The sequence below is a fragment of the Cavia porcellus genome, unplaced genomic scaffold (assembly GCF_034190915.1).
Source record: "Cavia porcellus strain 051 isolate PalLab524CR breed Dunkin Hartley unplaced genomic scaffold, mCavPor4.1 scaffold_32, whole genome shotgun sequence".
NCBI classification, from domain to species: domain Eukaryota; kingdom Metazoa; phylum Chordata; class Mammalia; order Rodentia; family Caviidae; genus Cavia; species Cavia porcellus.
The window spans coordinates 39,150,953-39,168,744 of record NW_026947515.1 but is presented as its reverse complement, the minus strand read 5'-3'; the positions used below and the strand labels follow the sequence as shown (position 1 = coordinate 39,168,744).

The 17,792-nt window shown below is 49.7% G+C and overlaps 1 protein-coding gene across 1 annotated transcript in view; it reads right to left on the bottom strand.

Annotated features, from left to right (window-relative positions):
- LOC100725899 (myosin-13) overlaps positions 1-17,792 on the bottom strand; it is a 59,231-nt gene that overhangs the window by 22,321 nt on the left and 19,118 nt on the right. Inside the window, exons 15-21 of the mRNA XM_063242493.1 lie at positions 16,873-16,946; positions 16,691-16,778; positions 12,816-12,933; positions 11,912-12,035; positions 4,073-4,209; positions 2,392-2,647; positions 231-473 (exon numbers count right to left, since the gene is read on the bottom strand). Of these exons, the coding sequence (XP_063098563.1) occupies positions 231-473; positions 2,392-2,647; positions 4,073-4,209; positions 11,912-12,035; positions 12,816-12,933; positions 16,691-16,778; positions 16,873-16,946 (1,040 nt within the window). The remainder of the gene's footprint in view (positions 1-230; positions 474-2,391; positions 2,648-4,072; positions 4,210-11,911; positions 12,036-12,815; positions 12,934-16,690; positions 16,779-16,872; positions 16,947-17,792) is intronic.

The following is a 17,792-nucleotide window of genomic DNA, read 5'->3' as shown; positions in this document are numbered from 1 at the left end:
TCATGATCTGCAGGCATCTGTGCCAGGTGCCTGAGAAATGGTGGAGGATGTTTCCTCCCAAGGAAACACTAGAAGTTCATGGTTCAACAGAGAGGAGTGTAGGGGCTGGGGGCAAGACAGAAGACCTAGGGAGCCTTCTGCTTGGTTCCTGGCCCTCACTTCTGGGTCACCCTGGGTGGACATGGCTCCCGCCCCCATCTGGCTCCTCCTCATGGACCCCCAGCACCCACCTTGTTCTCTGTGGCATGCTTCTCCTTTTCAACTTTTGTCAGGGTCAGCTCAAGGTCATCAATGTCTCTTTTGAGAGAGGAGCATTTGTCTTCCAGAGTCCTTTTCTTTGCCACCAGATCGGAGTTGATTTCCTCCTCCTCTTCCAGTCTTTCGTTCAGCTCCTTCACTTTGGCTTCCAGCTGGATCTTGCTCTTGATGAGTCCCTCACACCGCTCCTCAGCATCCATCAGATTCTCGGTTTCCTGGAAGAGTCAGGGTGTTGTAAGGTTTGATCAGAACTCTTGGAAAACCCTGGGAAAAAAGGGCTTCACCCTTTAAAAGTTCGTTATCAGAGCTTAGTGAAGTAATCCCAAAACTCTGGAAGGCTGAGGCAGGAAGATTGCAAGCTCAAGTCCCACCTGATTGATTCAGGGAGACTCTGTATCAAAATAAAAACAAAAAGGGTAGAGGATGTGGCTTAATGCAAAGAGCCTAAGTTCAATCCCTAGTACTGCCAGAGTGTGGAGGAGAAGCATATTATCTGGACCTAAGCAAAGGAGTGGTGACACACATGTACACTCACAAGCCTGTACACACCACCCATGTATGCACATCTGTACATCATTGTACTGTTCAGGAGGGTTGCTGAGGATGGAATCCAGCACCTGGGTGCTAGGTAAGTGCTCTACTGCTGAGGTACATCCCCGCCCTTGTTTATTTTTTTTTTTCAAAAAAGCCACATTAAATTTCTTTAATAGAAATTTGCTTAAGGGTTGCTTGACAACAAGGGATTAATGAAGTTTCTAGCTTGTTTTATAAAAATAAATCCTCTATACATTCTCCAAAATTTGAAGCTCTTGTTGTCTCATTCTTCTTGATATTGCTTGTTGAAAACAGGTCTGTCTACTCTATGTTATCCCAAGTTGACTAGCGTTTTTAAAACCAGTACCACTTTTTAACTTTCAACAAAATTGGGCTGCCTGTGTGGAACCTCCTGGGGCCCCAGAACAGCACATGGATAACACAGGAATGAGCAATTGAGCAAGTCCATGTCTCGAAGACTCTGGACAACCCGGTCGGGTGAACATCAGCTAATGCTGCTCTCATGCTAAATCAGGCTGGTCTTTCCCATGTAAGTGTATTGTAAGAACTAGACGCACGTTCCAGGGGACACATGGAAATCCAAAGCTGAGAAGTACTAATGTTTACTGCATATCTACAAACTTACGCTGCATGCTGGACATTTTATACACATTCAACCTCTGCTTCCTCATCAACTGGAGCAGTATCACTATACCCATTTTATAGATAAGAAGACGTAGCTTGCCTAAAATCACAAAGCTGTCCAGCTAAGGATGGAGGAGCTGAGGATGTGGTGCAGTGGTGGGGCGTTTTTCCAGCATGCTCGAAGGCCTGGGTTTGAGCCCCAGGCTAGAGGGGCACATGGGGAGGATCTGGGATACAAACTCAGTTATTTGTTTATTTGATTCTATACTTGTTCTCTTTCCTGGTATTCCTGGCAGGGTGCTCTAAGAACTGCACTATCCTGATTAGGAAAATGAAAAAGAGTAGAAAATCCTTTGCACATAAGGCAGAGGCAGAGAAAGTATTTGGGGGCTCATTATAAAATAGAAACGTCTTCCTTCTGGGAAGTGAGACAGTCGTGCTGCCAGAATGTTGCATACAGCAAATGTGGATTCATTTTTCCCACTTATTGGATAAAAATGTGTTCTCTGAAGCGTTTTTGGAGGATAATCATGTTATTGAACATCACATGTGGAAAATTACTCTTTCTACTCTGCATTGGGTTATTTCATTTGAACGATTTATTTTTATTGATGATGATTTTTAAAACACCCTGTGAATGCCTGACAGCTTTTGCTTAGTGTGACACACACATCCCTCATAGCTACCGTAAAATATGTCTAACTCTGCTGTGGAAGGCAGAGAGGCCCCAGGACGGCACAGGTTGACTTTGTGGTGGTATTTTCTGGCGGGAAAGGCTTTGGGTGAGCCCGGGCTGCCCTTTCCCAGCAGGGTGCTGCTGCAACACTCTGTGTGACCACTAGGTGACACCACTGCCTGTTGAGGCACAAATTTATTGGGGCCTTAATGTTCCTTCTCCTCATCTGTCCTCCAGAACAAGTCTTTGTTTTGCATTCTCAGGTAGAATATACTCACAGACTGGACCTGCAGCTGGAGGTCATTCTTCTCCTGTAGGAGGGAGACCATTTTCTCCTCCAGCTCCTTCCGGCGAGCCTCCGATCTGGCCAGTTCCTCTTTGGTTTTCTCGAAGTCCTCCTTCATGGTGGCCATCTCCTTCTCGGCCTCCGCACTCTTCAGCAGGGGCTTGATCTTGAAGTAGAGGTTCATCCAGGGCCAGTGCTTGACGTTCATAAAAGAGCGGATGTTATACTGGATGCAGAAGATGGAGTCCCTGTGTATCCAAGAGGACGCGGGTTAATAAATCGTAGCAAGTTCTGGTCTCTACTGCCAACCCTGTGGGTCACCTCCGTCCTTCCTGGCCAGGTGGGAAGGGGTACAGCCAGGCTCTCCAGGTCCTGTGGCTCCAGAGGAGCTCTGCAAATGGTGAATACCAGACACACACATGCACAGGTTGGGAGGAAAGAAGACAGGGGAACCCAGCTTTCTGTCACCTGGCTGTGTGCTGAACAACCTTACCAAGGTTGTGGCCATGAGGGTCCTGTTCATGTCCAGTGCAGTGAGCAGCTTTCTTCTTGTTCCTGAGCCTTCCACCCACCCCTGCAGTGTTAACTGACTTTCCCTTTTCTGGCACTTTCTCTGCCCCTGACTTCTTGCTCTGTGGTGTTTTGCTCCTGGGCCCCCTCTCCCCATTGAAGTGTCACCGGAATGGTCTGTCTCAGGTCATCTCCCAGTCTCTCGCCAGGTAGAGCTGATATGATTCTCTAATTTCATTGACTGCCCACCACCAGCATCACCCACACGATTGCTCACCCACCACAGCTTCGTAATAACGTAACTCCCCGGTGTCCGAAATGTGCCTCTCTTCCCTTAAACTGGTTCTGTCTTTGGGTGTTGTTTCATTTACAAGCTCATTTTCATGGCATCACTAAGCGAGGTGCCTAGGCTGACTCCTAGCATGTAACAGGGCACCATGACTGCCAGCAGTGTTAGAGCTATACGGCGGGTCAAGGGATTGCAGAGCGTGAGCTCCCACTTGCACTCTGCCCTCCCTGAAACCCCACGACCTCCACTCATGGGTGCTGCTGTGTCTCCTCTTGAGTTATTCAAGGAGTGAGACTCAAACATAGTGCTTCACGCCATGCCGTCTGCTCTCACCAACTGTTTTAACTCACATCCTCATGCTCTCTTCTTGGACAGATGGCTGTGGCTTGGCCATGTCCCTCCTCAGTCCCTCAAGTTCATGCTCTCCCTGGCTACCAGAGTAACCACCTCTGTCACTCATCTCCCATGGTCCCCATTGAACAGAGGATTCAGTCTGGACTCTTGAACTCAGTGCACTGGGAACTCCCATCTCCCTCTATACCATCATTTCACAGGACACACATAAAGCTTCTTCTGGAAAGTTCTCCTTGCTGTTCTTTTCCTGTCAACTCTGACCCCCCAAAGAGGCCGAGGGTGTGTCTGCACTGGACCCATTCCCCTTGCTATGAGTGTGTCTCTTTGTGAGCTGCTTAAAGTCAGTGCTCCTTCCTGTGTTCTCCAGTGCCAGATTACCCAGCCTGGACTTCTGCTTGGCAAATGCCGGTCCAATGAATGAACGACAGAATGAAGCAGTTAATGAACGCCCCAGGACTAAAAGCAGAAAGCGACCACCAGCTGCTGGACAGGGAGGCGGAGTAAGGGGAGTCCACATCACCTCCTCTCCATCATCTTCTTGAACTCCACCCGCATCAGGAACCCGCGGCACAAGGCTTGGGTGCGTGTCATCAGGGTCACCAGCTTCTCGTCTCTCATCTCCTCCAAGAGTCCCAGGAGCCCAGCTTTGAAAAACACCTGCATTAAAAAGCATACGAGCCCTGCTTAGCCTTCAGGGGTGCTCAGCCTGGCCCAGTGAGGAAGCCTCTTTCTACCTAGTCCCAGCCTGGCCCCGCACAGTGGTGGGTTGGAACCAGCAGCCATGTAGCTTCCAAGGCCTGCTTTGCAGTGGCTCATCCCTGCAGCTGTCCCTCATGTGCATTGAGGTCACCTCTTAGAAAGTAGGTGCCAGGCCCACTGTCCCCACAGACCAGTGCTGGCGGAGCTCACATCTGGGAAACCAAGACAGGCCCAGGAGATAACCAGAGTGTCACTGAAGAGACAGCCACAGATGCATGGGTCTCTTCATCTGCCGTTCTCTAGGTTCATCTGGGAAAGCTGGTACCTCCTTTGGGCCTACTGAACCCACACATCTCAGCAGAACTTCTTCATCCTCACCGTGTGTTGGGAGCCGCAGCCCCGAGCCCGGTCGCCTCACTTGGCGGACGTGAGGCCTGTAGTAAAGAGTAAAGCCTGAGGTAGATTACCCCTCCCATCGAGCACGTTAGTTTCCTGCTTACCGCGTAAGCAACCCGCTCAACAATATAGTCTGCCTGGCAACTGATGATGTTAGCCAATCAGCTTGCCTTGCTTACTTTAACATGATTGGACACTGTATCCGTATATATACTGGTGCCACCCCTGGGGGGGAAGAAGAAGCCCGGAAGTAGAAGCCCAGAAGGAGCCGCGGGGAGCGGACCAAAGGAGGCTTCGGCTGGGAGCGATCCCAGGGCAGGCTGTACGGAGAAGGAAAATAAAAGAAAAGGTTGTCCACTGCCAGACTTTGTCGTGTGTCCTTCCTGCCGGCCAGGAGCGACATCGACATTTGGAGGCCCGCACGGGGACTGATCACCCCCGAGACGTGACAGCGGACAACGCTCCAGTACAGAGCTGCGAGACAGGTGAGTTGGGGATAAGCCTGGGCTCTGGGTGGCGCGCACCTACAGGGCTTTTAGACTCCCCTCAGGCTCACGCGTAAGTGGCGGATTCCTTGGGCCTCACGCGGTGAGTAACATATTAAAAGATGGGAAACATGCTAGGTAGCAACACTAAGAGCGAGGGTGGTTGTGGAGAAAGCTCTCAAGAGCTTACAAAAGTACGCAGGGTATTTGAGCAGGCCCAGTCGGGGAGCTCCCGAGAGGGGCCCGTCAAGGGGAACAAAGATGCTAAGGAGAAGGACGGGGCTCTAGCCTCGGAGTCGTCTGACTCCGAGGACGAGGGAAAGTTGAATGGCAAGGAGGCCAAAGAGACCAGCTGTCAGGAGCCTAAGTCGCTCGATAAGGAGTCGCAGGGTTCTTTCCCGGCGTTGCGCCGTGAATTGCGCTCCGCTCAACTTGGTCTGCGGAGGAGTAGAGAGCTCCTGAGCGCTCCCCGGCGCGAGAGGGAGGCGAAGCCTTCCGCCCCACCTTGGGGGCTGTTCCCGGAGGCGATCCCTCGCCGCGAGGCGGCCGCCCGGGAGCTCCCTTCCCCTTCGCCAGAACAGGAAGTGATGCACGGGCCCCCATTTTCCGCCCAATCATGGCCGCCGTCTTATGCTCCGCCGCCGGCGGGTCGGTATTTTTACAGGCGGCTTTGGCAGGGGGGACGTTTGTCTCATGAGGTACATCCACCACCTGGGATAGATAGTGGCCCCTACAGGATATTTCCTGTACAAGTAGCTATGGGCCAGGGACGTAATGCATGGGAGCCTTTTGAGATAAAGCAGATTAGAGAACTTAAAAATGCAGTTACAACCTTTGGGCCGACTGCGCCTTACACCATTGCCATGCTGGAGAACCTGTCTTCTGGGCCCCTCACCCCCGCGGACTGGATTCAGCTGGCAAAGGCGTGTCTGCCCTCGGGTAGTTACCTGGATTGGCGAGCCTGGTACGCAGAGTTCTCTGCAGAGCAGGCTGAGAGAAACGCCAGTCGGGGAAACCGGGGGTGGAACAAGGAAATGCTTATGGGAGAAGGTCGGCACGCTGATGATCAGACTCAGTTCCCCGGCGCTGTCTATGAACAAATCAACGCCATAGGGCTCCGCGCCTGGAAGCAGGTAAGTGGTGCCGGAACAGCCTCCTTGTGTCTTTCAAAAATAATTCAGGGTACCACAGAGCCATTTGTTGACTTTGTGGCCCGAATGCAAGATGCTGCCGATAAGATATTTTCTGATCCGGGAGTGGCTCGACCACTGGTAAGGCAGCTGATTTTTGAGCAATGTACAAAGGAGTACAAGGCAGCGATAGCTCCTCATAAGAACAAGGACCTCAACACCTGGATTAGGATATGTAGAGAGATAGGGGGGCCGCTCTCCAACTCGGGAGTGGCTGCTCTCCTGGCCGCGGCTGTACAGCAGAGGGGACCTCGCGGGTTAGAAGGGGAATGTAAGGCTAAAGGGTGTTTTGCCTGCGGGGAGCCAGGACACATTAAATGTCTTTGCCCAAACAATACAGATGCTAGGCCTCGCCCTAGGAATGAAGAACCATATGTTTGTGGGCGATGCAAGAGGGGATCACACAAAGCTGAGGAGTGTAGGTCGGTCTTTGATGCTCAGGGCAACCGTATTTGTGGACGAGATGCTAGAGGGCCAAAAAACGGCCAGAGGGGGCCCCCTTCACAGGCGGGCCCCCGCCCCAGAGACAGGACAGCTCAGGATGGCAGCCTTCAACAAGGGCCACCCCTGGGTCAGCAGGTGTGGACCTCAGTGTCGCCTCCAGACTTATATTAGTGCCTGATATGGGTGTTCGAGGGGTTGAAACCACCTTTAAGGGACCGTTACCCGAAAATTCCGTGGGTCTGGTGATTGGGAGATCCTCCACGGCCCTTCGGGGTCTCATAGTAGTCCCGGGGGTCATAGACTCAGACTACACAGGACACATTAAAATTATGGTTCAATCTCTTGTGGGTACTATGGTAATCAATAAAGGAGACAAGATAGCGCAGCTCTTGCTGCTCCCCAGTCTCCACAAGAGATTTCCCTCAAAGCAGAAAATTAGAGAAAGTCAAGGTTTCGGTTCCTCAGGGGAAGTCTTCGAGGGACTCCATATGACACTTGATAAAAGGCCCATGCTCTCACTTAAGGTCAATGGCAAAAATATAACAGGGCTCCTAGATACAGGAGCTGACCGTTCCATTATCTCCAAAAAGGTTTGGCCTTCCAACTGGCCCACCAACACTGCAGATAACACGCTGCAGGGCCTGGGGATGGTGTCAGCTCCTCAGGTTAGTGCTTCAACCCTGCTCTGGTGCGATGAGGAGGGTCATCAGGGCCATTTCCAACCATTTGTGTTGCAGTTGCCAGTGTCTCTATGGGGAAGGGACATCCTCACTCAGATGGATGTCACGCTTACGTCAAACTGCTCCCCCCAGGCTAAGGATATACTCAGGAACCAGGGATATACCCCCGGCAAAGGCTTGGGCAATGCCCTACAGGGTCGGACATCCCCAATACCAGTAGAGAACAAAAAAGGTAGGCAAGGGCTGGGTTTTTCTTAGGGGCCGCTGAAGAAGCTCTCCTACCCACTTCGATCAAAATCACCTGGAGGTCAAATGATCCGGTTTGGGTACCTCAGTGGCCCCTGCCTAAGGAGAAGCTATTAGCCTTGTCAGAAATAGTCAGTACACAACTTAGATTAGGACACATTAAGCCGTCAACCTCCCCATGGAACACCCCCATTTTTATAATTAAGAAAAAGTCTGGCAAATGGAGGCTGCTCCATGATCTAAGGGCGGTCAACGCGCAGATGCAGTCCCTGGGGGCGGTCCAGAGGGGGCTGCCAGCTCTCTCAGCCATCCCTCAATCCTGGCCAGTTTATGTTATAGATCTTAGAGACTGTTTCTTCTCAATCCCCCTGCATCCAGAGGACACTCATAGGTTCGCCTTTACTTTACCCACCATTAACCAAAAAAGCCCTGATCTCAGATACGAGTGGATAACGCTGCCCCAAGGTATGGCCAACAGTCCCACTATGTGTCAGATTTACCTTGATTCCCTACTGGCCCCCCTACGAAAATCCTTTCCCAAGATAAGATGTGTGCATTACATGGACGACCTTTTGCTCAGCGGCAGGGACCCAGACATGCTAAATAATATGCTCGGCCAGTTGGTCGAGGCCCTGAGACAAGCTAATCTGCATGTTGCCCCCGACAAGATTCAGGGAGGAGAAACGGTGACCTACTTAGGCGCGAAAATCTCCCCTATGCTAGTCTCTCCACAGAAGGTCACCATTAGGACGGATGGCGTTAGGACCCTAAATGACATGCAAAAGCTATTGGGAGACATTAATTGGATTAGGCCATATTTACATATACCAAATTCAGATCTCAAACCCCTGTTCGACCTTCTAAAGGGAGACCCAGATATAGCCTCCCACAGGAGGCTCACTCCTGAGGCAAGAGCTGCCTTACAGAGAGTGGAAAAAGCCTTAGGTGGGGCTACCTTACACAGAATTGAACCAGGGCGACCCTTTGATGTCTGTTTGCTACAGACTAGTCTACAGCCCACAGCGGTGATTTGGCAGAAAGGACCATTACTGTGGATACACCCTAAGGTCTCACCTGCAAAAGTCATAGAGCATTACCCGGAGGCAGTCGCTTCATTGGCCCTTGAAGCGCATGATAGAGCTGTCCAACATTTTGGCTCAGGACCACAAGCCATCCGAGTACCCTATACCGCCAGCCAGATCAAGACCCTGGCTGCCTGCATAGATACATGGGCCATTCTGAGATGTGTTTTCCATGGGGATATAAACAATCAATACCCTAAAGACCCTATCTTGTCATTTGTCACTCAGCACCCTATAATTTTTCCAAAGGTTACTGCCTCTGAGCCATTAGTCCCAGCAACTACAATATACACAGATGGCTCCAAGACGGGGATAGGCGCCTATGTGATCCTAGGCAAGCCCCCGGTTACCATACAATTTGAACCTGATCAGCCTCAGGTGGTGGAACTACAGATCGTTAAAATGATTCTTGAACGGTTCTCAGAAGCCATTAATATTGTCTCCGATTCTAGGTATGTGGTCAATGCTATGCAAGTGCTTGAGACTGCCGGTTTAATTAGATCCACTTCCACAGTGGCTGGGCTGTTCCTGTCTATCCAGACATTGCTTCAGAACAGACACCATAAGGTCTTCACCACCCACATAAGAGCACATACATCCCTGCCGGGGCCCATGGCACAGGGGAATGCGGCTGCTGATACTGCCACTCGCCCGTTATGGATTTTTACCTTACTAACACCAATCGAGCGAGCCCGTGCCTTCCATGATAAGTTTCATGTCAATGCCAGGACACTAGCAAACCATTTCCATGTTTCCAGAGCAGATGCACGAGATATCGTGCGACTATGTGACTCCTGTGCCACATACAAACCTGCCATACCGATGGGAGTAAACCCTCGAGGTTTGATCCCTGGTGATGTTTGGCAGATGGACATCACACATATACAGGAGTTTGGGACTCTTAAATATGTTCATGTTTCCACAGACACCTGTTCTCACGTCATATTCGCAACAGCAGAAACAGGTGAAAAAGTGTCTAATGTGATCAATCATTGCCTGGCGGCTTGGGCCGCATGGGGCAAACCAAAAATATTAAAAACTGATAATGGACCAGCCTATATAGGCAAAGCCTTCAATGAGTTCTGCAAAATGATGGAGGTTCAATTAAAACATGGTATCCCATACAATCCCCAAGGTCAAGGAATCATTGAGAGGGCTCATAGAAGCCTCAAAGAAATTTTACAAAAACAAAAAGGGGGAGTAGGCCAAGGCCTGGCCCCAAAGGCACGATTATCCATGGCACTATTCACACACAATTTTTTAAATTTAAATAATGATAATTGCTCCCCAGCCGTGGAGCACTGCAACCCTTCCCCCAACCATAAAGGGTGGGTGAAGTGGAAAGATGTCCTGACAGGACAATGGATGGGCCCGGATCCAGTGGTCAGCTGGAACCGAGGCGCGGTTTGTGTTTTCCCACAGGAATCGGGACGAGAACCACTGTGGGTACCGGAGAGACTGACACGGGCGACAAAGCCCTCGACTGAAGATCAGACCTGCCCTACCGGAGATCCATCACAGACCAACCAACAAGATGAATAGAAATAGCGATAGCCCGAAATGGACAAGAAGATCCTCAGGCATATGCATGGCTCGCTCGCCTAGCCTACGACCGAGTCTAGGGGTGGTGAGCTTCCCACACTCCTCCTCTAAAAAATTATGACATAGCTGGGTAGGAGAGTCAATGACGGGTAAGAGCGTACTCCCCCGGTGCGACTCAACCTAAGCCAGGCCCTACCCCATCCTGCACGTAAGCCGCTGGACTGTTAGATGCTGCCCAGGTCTAAATTTCTCTCCGAGGGGATTTCTTTACGGAGAGGAAATGAGTGCAAGCTTGTGTGCATCCAGGTTCCGTCCAGTTTGTGCCTGGCCCTAGAAAAAGGATGAGGGCCTCAGGGCCTTGGCAGACCATGGGACGGCTGACCAGGGTCTAAGCCAAGGACCTACGGTGGGCCTACGCATAGGGCATAAGCCTCTGCACCCAGTCCAGGAAGGGCTACGATGCGCACATTCATAAAAAAAATAAATAAATAAATAAATAAATAAATAAATAAATAAAAAAGGGGGAGATGTTGGGAGCCGCAGCCCCGAGCCCGGTCGCCTCACTTGGCGGACGTGAGGCCTGTAGTAAAGAGTAAAGCCTGAGGTAGATTACCCCTCCCATCGAGCACGTTAGTTTCCTGCTTACCGCGTAAGCAACCCGCTCAACAATATAGTCTGCCTGGCAACTGATGATGTTAGCCAATCAGCTTGCCTTGCTTACTTTAACATGATTGGACACTGTATCCGTATATATACTGGTGCCACCCCTGGGGGGGAAGAAGAAGCCCGGAAGTAGAAGCCCAGAAGGAGCCGCGGGGAGCGGACCAAAGGAGGCTTCGGCTGGGAGCGATCCCAGGGCAGGCTGTACGGAGAAGGAAAATAAAAGAAAAGGTTGTCCACTGCCAGACTTTGTCGTGTGTCCTTCCTGCCGGCCAGGAGCGACATCGACAACCGTGCTCCAGTAAAGACAGCACCCTCTGAACCAGCTGGGGACGCCATCTGTCTCTTTCTGGAAGGTACGGCTTTGGAGTCGGGCCAGGATTTGAAGTCAGCCTTTGCCACTTGATTGTCCTTCTCTGACTTACCTATTCATGTGACCTTGAGCACTGACCTTGGCCTCTCATGCCTCTGTTTCCCTTTCCTTCCCATGAACTCCAGGAGGTAAGTACCAAGGTTATCACCATCACCCATGCCTCGTCCATCAGCTATGGAAGGCTTTTCACAGGGTGCACGCAGCATGTACCAGCGGGCAGCCTTTCTACGGGTTGTTGTTATTCATGGTGGCCTCCCTGGGGTCTGCTCTATGTTCCCGTCCCCCTGTAGCTCTTCTCCTTTGAGAATCTCTCTTTTCATTTTCCTTTAGGACACCAAAATTCCCTACTGCTTTGTTTCTAGCCCTGTAACCTACTCTTCTAGACACTTAAAAAACAACACGGAAATAGAAGCCTCTACCTGGCCATAGAGTTCTCGTTTTCTGGCTACTGGACAAAGGATGGTGAGGCGGACCAGAGAGAAAAGAGACTGCTCCCTCTGACTGGTCAGCCAGTGGCCAGGGTGTGGGCTGTGTTGGAGAGTCCAGCTTCCCCCGTCCTCACCTTGGTATGACCAAACCGGTACTGCTCCCGGTCCACGTCGATGGAGCTCAGGAGCTTCTCAGAAGCATTTTTGCTGTCAATGAATTGCCCTTCGGGGATGGCACTGGCATTGAGAATCCGGTACCTGAAGAGAGGGCACAATAACCTCTGAGAATGGACCTATGTCTGAGAACAGGCTTTCTGGAAACTTCTCCCTCTCCAGCCTTAGGAGGGAAAACCACACAGGTGGCCTCAGGAGAGGTCATTCCAGACAAGGACGGCAAAGGCTGAGGGAGAGAAACATGGAGGAAGGAATCCCAGCCTAAGAACACATAGCTGGGATTTTGTTTTAAAGGAAATGGCTCTCCTCTGACTTGGGAGAGCCTTGAAATCATCTGTAACCTGCAGACACTGAAGCTCCCACCTCTGGAGGGCGCTCTCCCAGTCTCCACCCTGGACAAGGCCAGATGGCACCCAAGAGGAGAGAGGTGGCCTGGAGCAGGGGATCGTAACTGGAACAGTTTGGCCCCAGGGGGCATTTGACAATGTCTGCAGACAGTTTTGGTTGTGACAGTTTGAGGGGAAGGGATGGAGCTTGCTACAGCATCTGTGGGTAGAGACCAGGAAGCTGCTAAATTGTAGGCCAGGATCCTAGGATGCACAGGAAAACCTCAACATAAAGGAGCATCTAGTCTCAGATGCCACAGGGGAGGGCTGGAACATTCTGGTTAGAATCACAGTCAGCCTAGAGGGCTCGGGCGCTGGCCTCGGGACCATTGGGCTGGCACAGCACTCATTCTGGGCATGGGGTCAACTCCCCAGCAGAACTGTCCACAGAAAGCCCCCACCAACTGCCCAGCTGAAGAGGTGCCTTAGGGAGTGTAAAAGGTGCCTCGGAAGGACAGACACAAATCAGGGAACCTACCGCTGTTTGAAATCAGCATAGAGGATCCGGCTGGGAAACCCTTTCCTGCAAATTCGGATGCCCTCGAGGACCCCGTTACAGCGCAGCTGGTGCATGACCAAGTAGTGGTCCATCACGCCTGGGGAGAGAGTGTCCAATGAAGCGGGTCTGTGGCCTTGTCATGCACGAGCTCATCTTTGATGAGGTGAGCCACCATAAGTCACGTCTGCACACTCAGACTTTCATTTAAAAAGTTAGTGGTTGCTCTAAGCGTGAGGGGTTGGGGATGGCTGGAGCCCATCTATAAGAACGACAGAAGAAAATAATTCCAGCCTCCTGGGGGAGACTCCAGTGCCTGTAATCATGGGAACATGAGCCAGTTTCTGATCTTTATCTTGCTCGTGGCCCTTGATTCTAGCTAGGCTCTAACAGAGGTCAGAATGAGGGTGGAGGAGCCCTTGGGCTTCTCATTAGAAAGGAGGCAACACCTTCCTAGCTGCTCAAGGACGAGGGCATAAAACATCCAGCTTGTGCCTTTACTGTGAGAAGGGAAAGGAAAAAAGAGGCTGCGGCAGCCGGTGGAGGAGGATCAATAAGGCAGTGGTCATCTACTGGCTGCTCAGCACCTGCTGTGGGAAGCGAGGACTTGTGGGAGAATCTAAGCCTTGGGGGGAGAACAGAGCCTGAGGGACAAACATCAGTGAGGTGGGTACTGTGGCCACTTTTGGTAACCACCGGGTCAGGCCCAAATCAGACTGGCACTAGAAATGTTCCGTCTTGGGCCCAGGACTGAAATGTGGGTGAAACACAGTGATGGCTTCTCACTCTGGGCTCCCTAAGATTGGAAAGGGTTGCAGATAATGCTGGATTTGTGCAAACTTCCAGAATGTTCACAAGCTTCCTTAGCTGCCACGAGGAGAGATCATTATACAGTTACACAATTTCCAAGACTTTGCTAGATCTGCATCATCCAGAGCAGCAGTTACTAATCTGTGAGTCTATTTTCACTGAAATTTCTTAGTTTTACTAGCTGCCTGTCAGGTAACTAGTGGCTGTTTATTGAACAATGCACACAGAATCTTTTTATCATTCCCCAAAATTTCATTGGATGGTGGTTCTCTAGGGGAAAAAAAACTGATTAAGACCAAGGAGCAAATATATCAGAAATTCAGAAAAGCTCGTAGCTAGAAACCTAGAAATTATCTAGATTCCCTCCAAAAGTTTCTTTCTTTTTCTTTTCCTTTTGTGTATAGTAATGCCTTCATTTTACCTGCATAGTGAATAGAAATACATGGATCAAATTCACAGTTTAGAATTTTACATGGTTTATAATTCTAGTCACGTAAACAAATATAGTTAAAATTTCCTCTTCACATTTACTGCAAATCAGCATAACATTTAACACAAATCTACTTAACTTTTTGAAAACTTCAAATACTTCCATTTCTTGGTTATCCTAGAGATATTTTCTGTGTCTACAAATAAGCTTTCCTGTTCCTTTAAAAATATACTATTTGTATTGTTTTTTCAGGCTTACTTTGGTTTTAATCGTGCATATTAATAGGCTACCAAGTGATATTTCAGTCCCTTCTTATGATTTCCACTAGTTCAAATCCAAGCTGAGCTAGTTATTAAGTATGTGAACTGACACTTTTGTGCCTCAGTTTCTCAATTTGTAAAGTAAGGAAAATAATGGTATCTGCGTTATAAGGCTGTTGTAAAGATTCAGTAAGTTAAAACAAGAGATAAAGTTAAAATAACCCCTGACCCACGGCAAGGGGCCCAGCAGATAATTCTTACTGTTGCAACTCGGCATGGCCAGAGACAGGGCCGCGGCTTAGATCTCAAGAGCTGGGAGCAGGGACATAATTACAGGACAGAAGGGAACTTGAGCCCATCATTTGATGGTGGAGAGGCCACAGCTGCTGCTTGCCAAGCTGTGCGCCTTTTGGTTCTGCATCCACTCAGAAGGGGAAGCTTTTTCTAGTCCTGTAGAGGCATCTTATGGGGTTGCAGGATGCTAGGGGAAACCGAGACCTCATGAGGTGAAATGCTTTGCAAGGAGGTTGAAGAGCTGAGACTGAGCCCTCTCATCTGTGCAGACTCTACAGGGGGGTGTCAGCCAAGGATACCGCTGAAATCCCACAATGCGCAGGACAGGCCCCACCACCAAGGGGTGTCTCCAGAGGGACTCTTAGGAAGTGAAGAGGCCACACTGGGGCTCCTAAGCTGTTAGGGTGCTGCGATAGTTCCTGAAGTGGAGACAGCAACAGACTGGTGCTGGGGTGAAGGAGAAGCAAATGATGGAAAGGAGCAGAGATTTCACTGAAATTTACTCCATCCCCCAACCCCCAAATAAATCAGTGGCCTAGCTGGTACCCACAGGGCTGTCGTCCACGCTCCTGCTTCCTGATTCCTGCAGGCCATCTGCTTTGTAGGGGAGGCAGGCCACACGGGATTCTGATTTATACAAACATGCCTTCAACGGGAACACTAGCCAACTGGTCTTTTTGCAACAAAACCCTAACATACATGCTAACAATTTAATCTGATGCTCAACTGAGGGGAGGGCTCAGTGCCAGGCTGGAGGAGAGGCTGGCTGGGAGGCAGGGGTGCGGCCTGCCCTCCGCATGCCTGTCACACGGGGCACTGCTTGGCGCCTTTGACTTAGACTCGAGAACTTCTATGGGAGACCCAGTTCCACTAGACAGAGTAGACCTCACATGGGGGGCGGTTAGGGGCTCCGGTGGTGCATCCTACTGCTAGGAATTGACCCCGGTGTTTCTAGTGCGTGTTCACAATGTGCTTGGCCCTGCCTGGAAAGTCTGACTTGTGATTGTTTATTTAATCTTTGCATCGGTCCTCTAAAGTGGGTTAAATGGGTGAATATGCATGAAGTGAACAGCTGCTTTAAAAGCATTTATTAGAAAAAGGAATAAAAACGTCATCTGTCATCCGCATTTTATACACAACAAAGCTGAGGCAGAGAGAGCTAAAGCACTCAGCACAGGGTCCCTGGTGAGAGAGGCCGGAACATCTTCCCTCGCCAGTCTGGCACCTCTACTCACTGGAAATGCTCAAATCATGAGCCATGAGTCCAGTGTATGACCTAAAACAACTTCCCTGTGAGTGAATTCCTCACGGCCCCAACTCTGTGTGCCAGTTCGCTCTCTGTGTGACAGATGACCCCAAGAAACAGTGATGCCTTTAAGGATGCTCGTGGGTGAGGGTTGAGTGGCAGCTAAAAGTCTCCTGTGCTGTCCACTATCTGTGTACATACGATCTCTGACTGAAATTTTCTCACTCTCAAATGGAGACGATGGCATGTGTTTTATGAGAACTGCCCACAAAGGAAAGATCACTGAGAAAATACAGTGGTAAACAATGTGGACTCCAAAAATGGCTGTCACTGATGCTGTTTTGATTATGGCTAAGACATGATTTTCTCAGTGCAGCAATTCTTAGTTTTTGGGTAAAGGAATCCAATAGACCCCTTTAAGAATCACGTGAAAGCTAAGGATCAAATGTGCCTATGTATACACATCTGATATTTGGCATATAATTTCATAGCAGAGGTTCCTGAAAAACCCAGGATGATGTCAGATGAATAGTGAGTATTTTACAAAGTGTAAGTATATGCCAAACATCGTCTGAGTCATACTTAAACTGAGTGACTTTTTTTATATGAAATTGGAATTTAACATGGCATCTCGCATTTTTATTTGCTAAACCGGGCAACCTCAGTAACAGACTCCTTTGAGAAGTGACAAGGATGCTAACCCTTCACACACACACATGCACACACACACACACACACACACACACACATGCACACACGCATGCACACACGCATGCACACATTTTGCATACACCTCAGGGGGGCGGATTTGACTCACCGGGAGTCTTGGTCTCATTGGGAATCAGACACCGTACGAAGTGAGGGTGTGTGCTCCTCAGGTTGGTCATCAGTTTGTTTAAGTTCTCCTGGGACACAAAGCAAAACAAGCACATTTGTCTTAGCCCGTGCCATTTCCCCGGGGAGGAAAACCACCCGAAGCCTAACTGCCGAAACACGAACCCTGAACACGGCCGACACGGTCTGGAAAGAGGAACCTTTTTTCTTTCCACCTTTCTTGCCTCCCGCGGCGTCACCTAGAGACAGACACGAGAGCATGTCAGGCACAGCCTGGGGATGCACAGCGGGCTTCTCTAAACCACGTCTTCCAAACCCAGAAGCAGGAGTTTTTATTCCCTTTGGATAAAAGACACTCAAAATTCTGCTTGTTTGATTTTTTTTAACATGCCTCTGAATTACTCAGATTTGGGACATCCTGCATTCTTAGCGTGGTCCTGGGGTGGGTGGACTGGGGCGTGAGTGACCCTAACTGTGCGCTTCACGCCGCTATGGAAGGACAGTCCTTGCTTCTAGAAGCCGGACATGGCGTCACACTGGGTAACTGGGAAGAGACGTCCCTTGTGATGCTTATGGTTTCTTTTATGTGTTTACCTCCTTTTAGTCTTGAATTCCTGTTTGTCTCTTAATAAGGAGGTAACTGAAATTAAGATTAAATTTTCTCAAGAACACTCTACAAGCTGATTTTTTCTTGTGTAAAAATACGCCGATTTGCTATCTTAATTTGGAGTCTGGTATTTGATGTACGTTTCTGAATGACTTATTTTCCTAGTAAGTTTTGGAGACTTAATTACGGTTCAGCCGTGGGGGCAATGCTATACATTACTTTTCCCCACACAGCTTTTATTTTCCCTCTGTACCCCCAGGGGCTAGTCGGAGCATGAGTTGGGGTCAGGGGAAAAGGGCCAGAAAAGCAATTTCCCTAGATCCACACCCACATAGGATTTTATATTAAAGCCTTGTTATGACCTCTAAGTGAGATTAAGCAATGCACTTACAGAGATACTTCGGCCAGGCTCAAGGAAAATGATGTTCATCATTCACGTTTAAACCTGTACCCATTTTTTACGTTCCTCTCCCTAGAG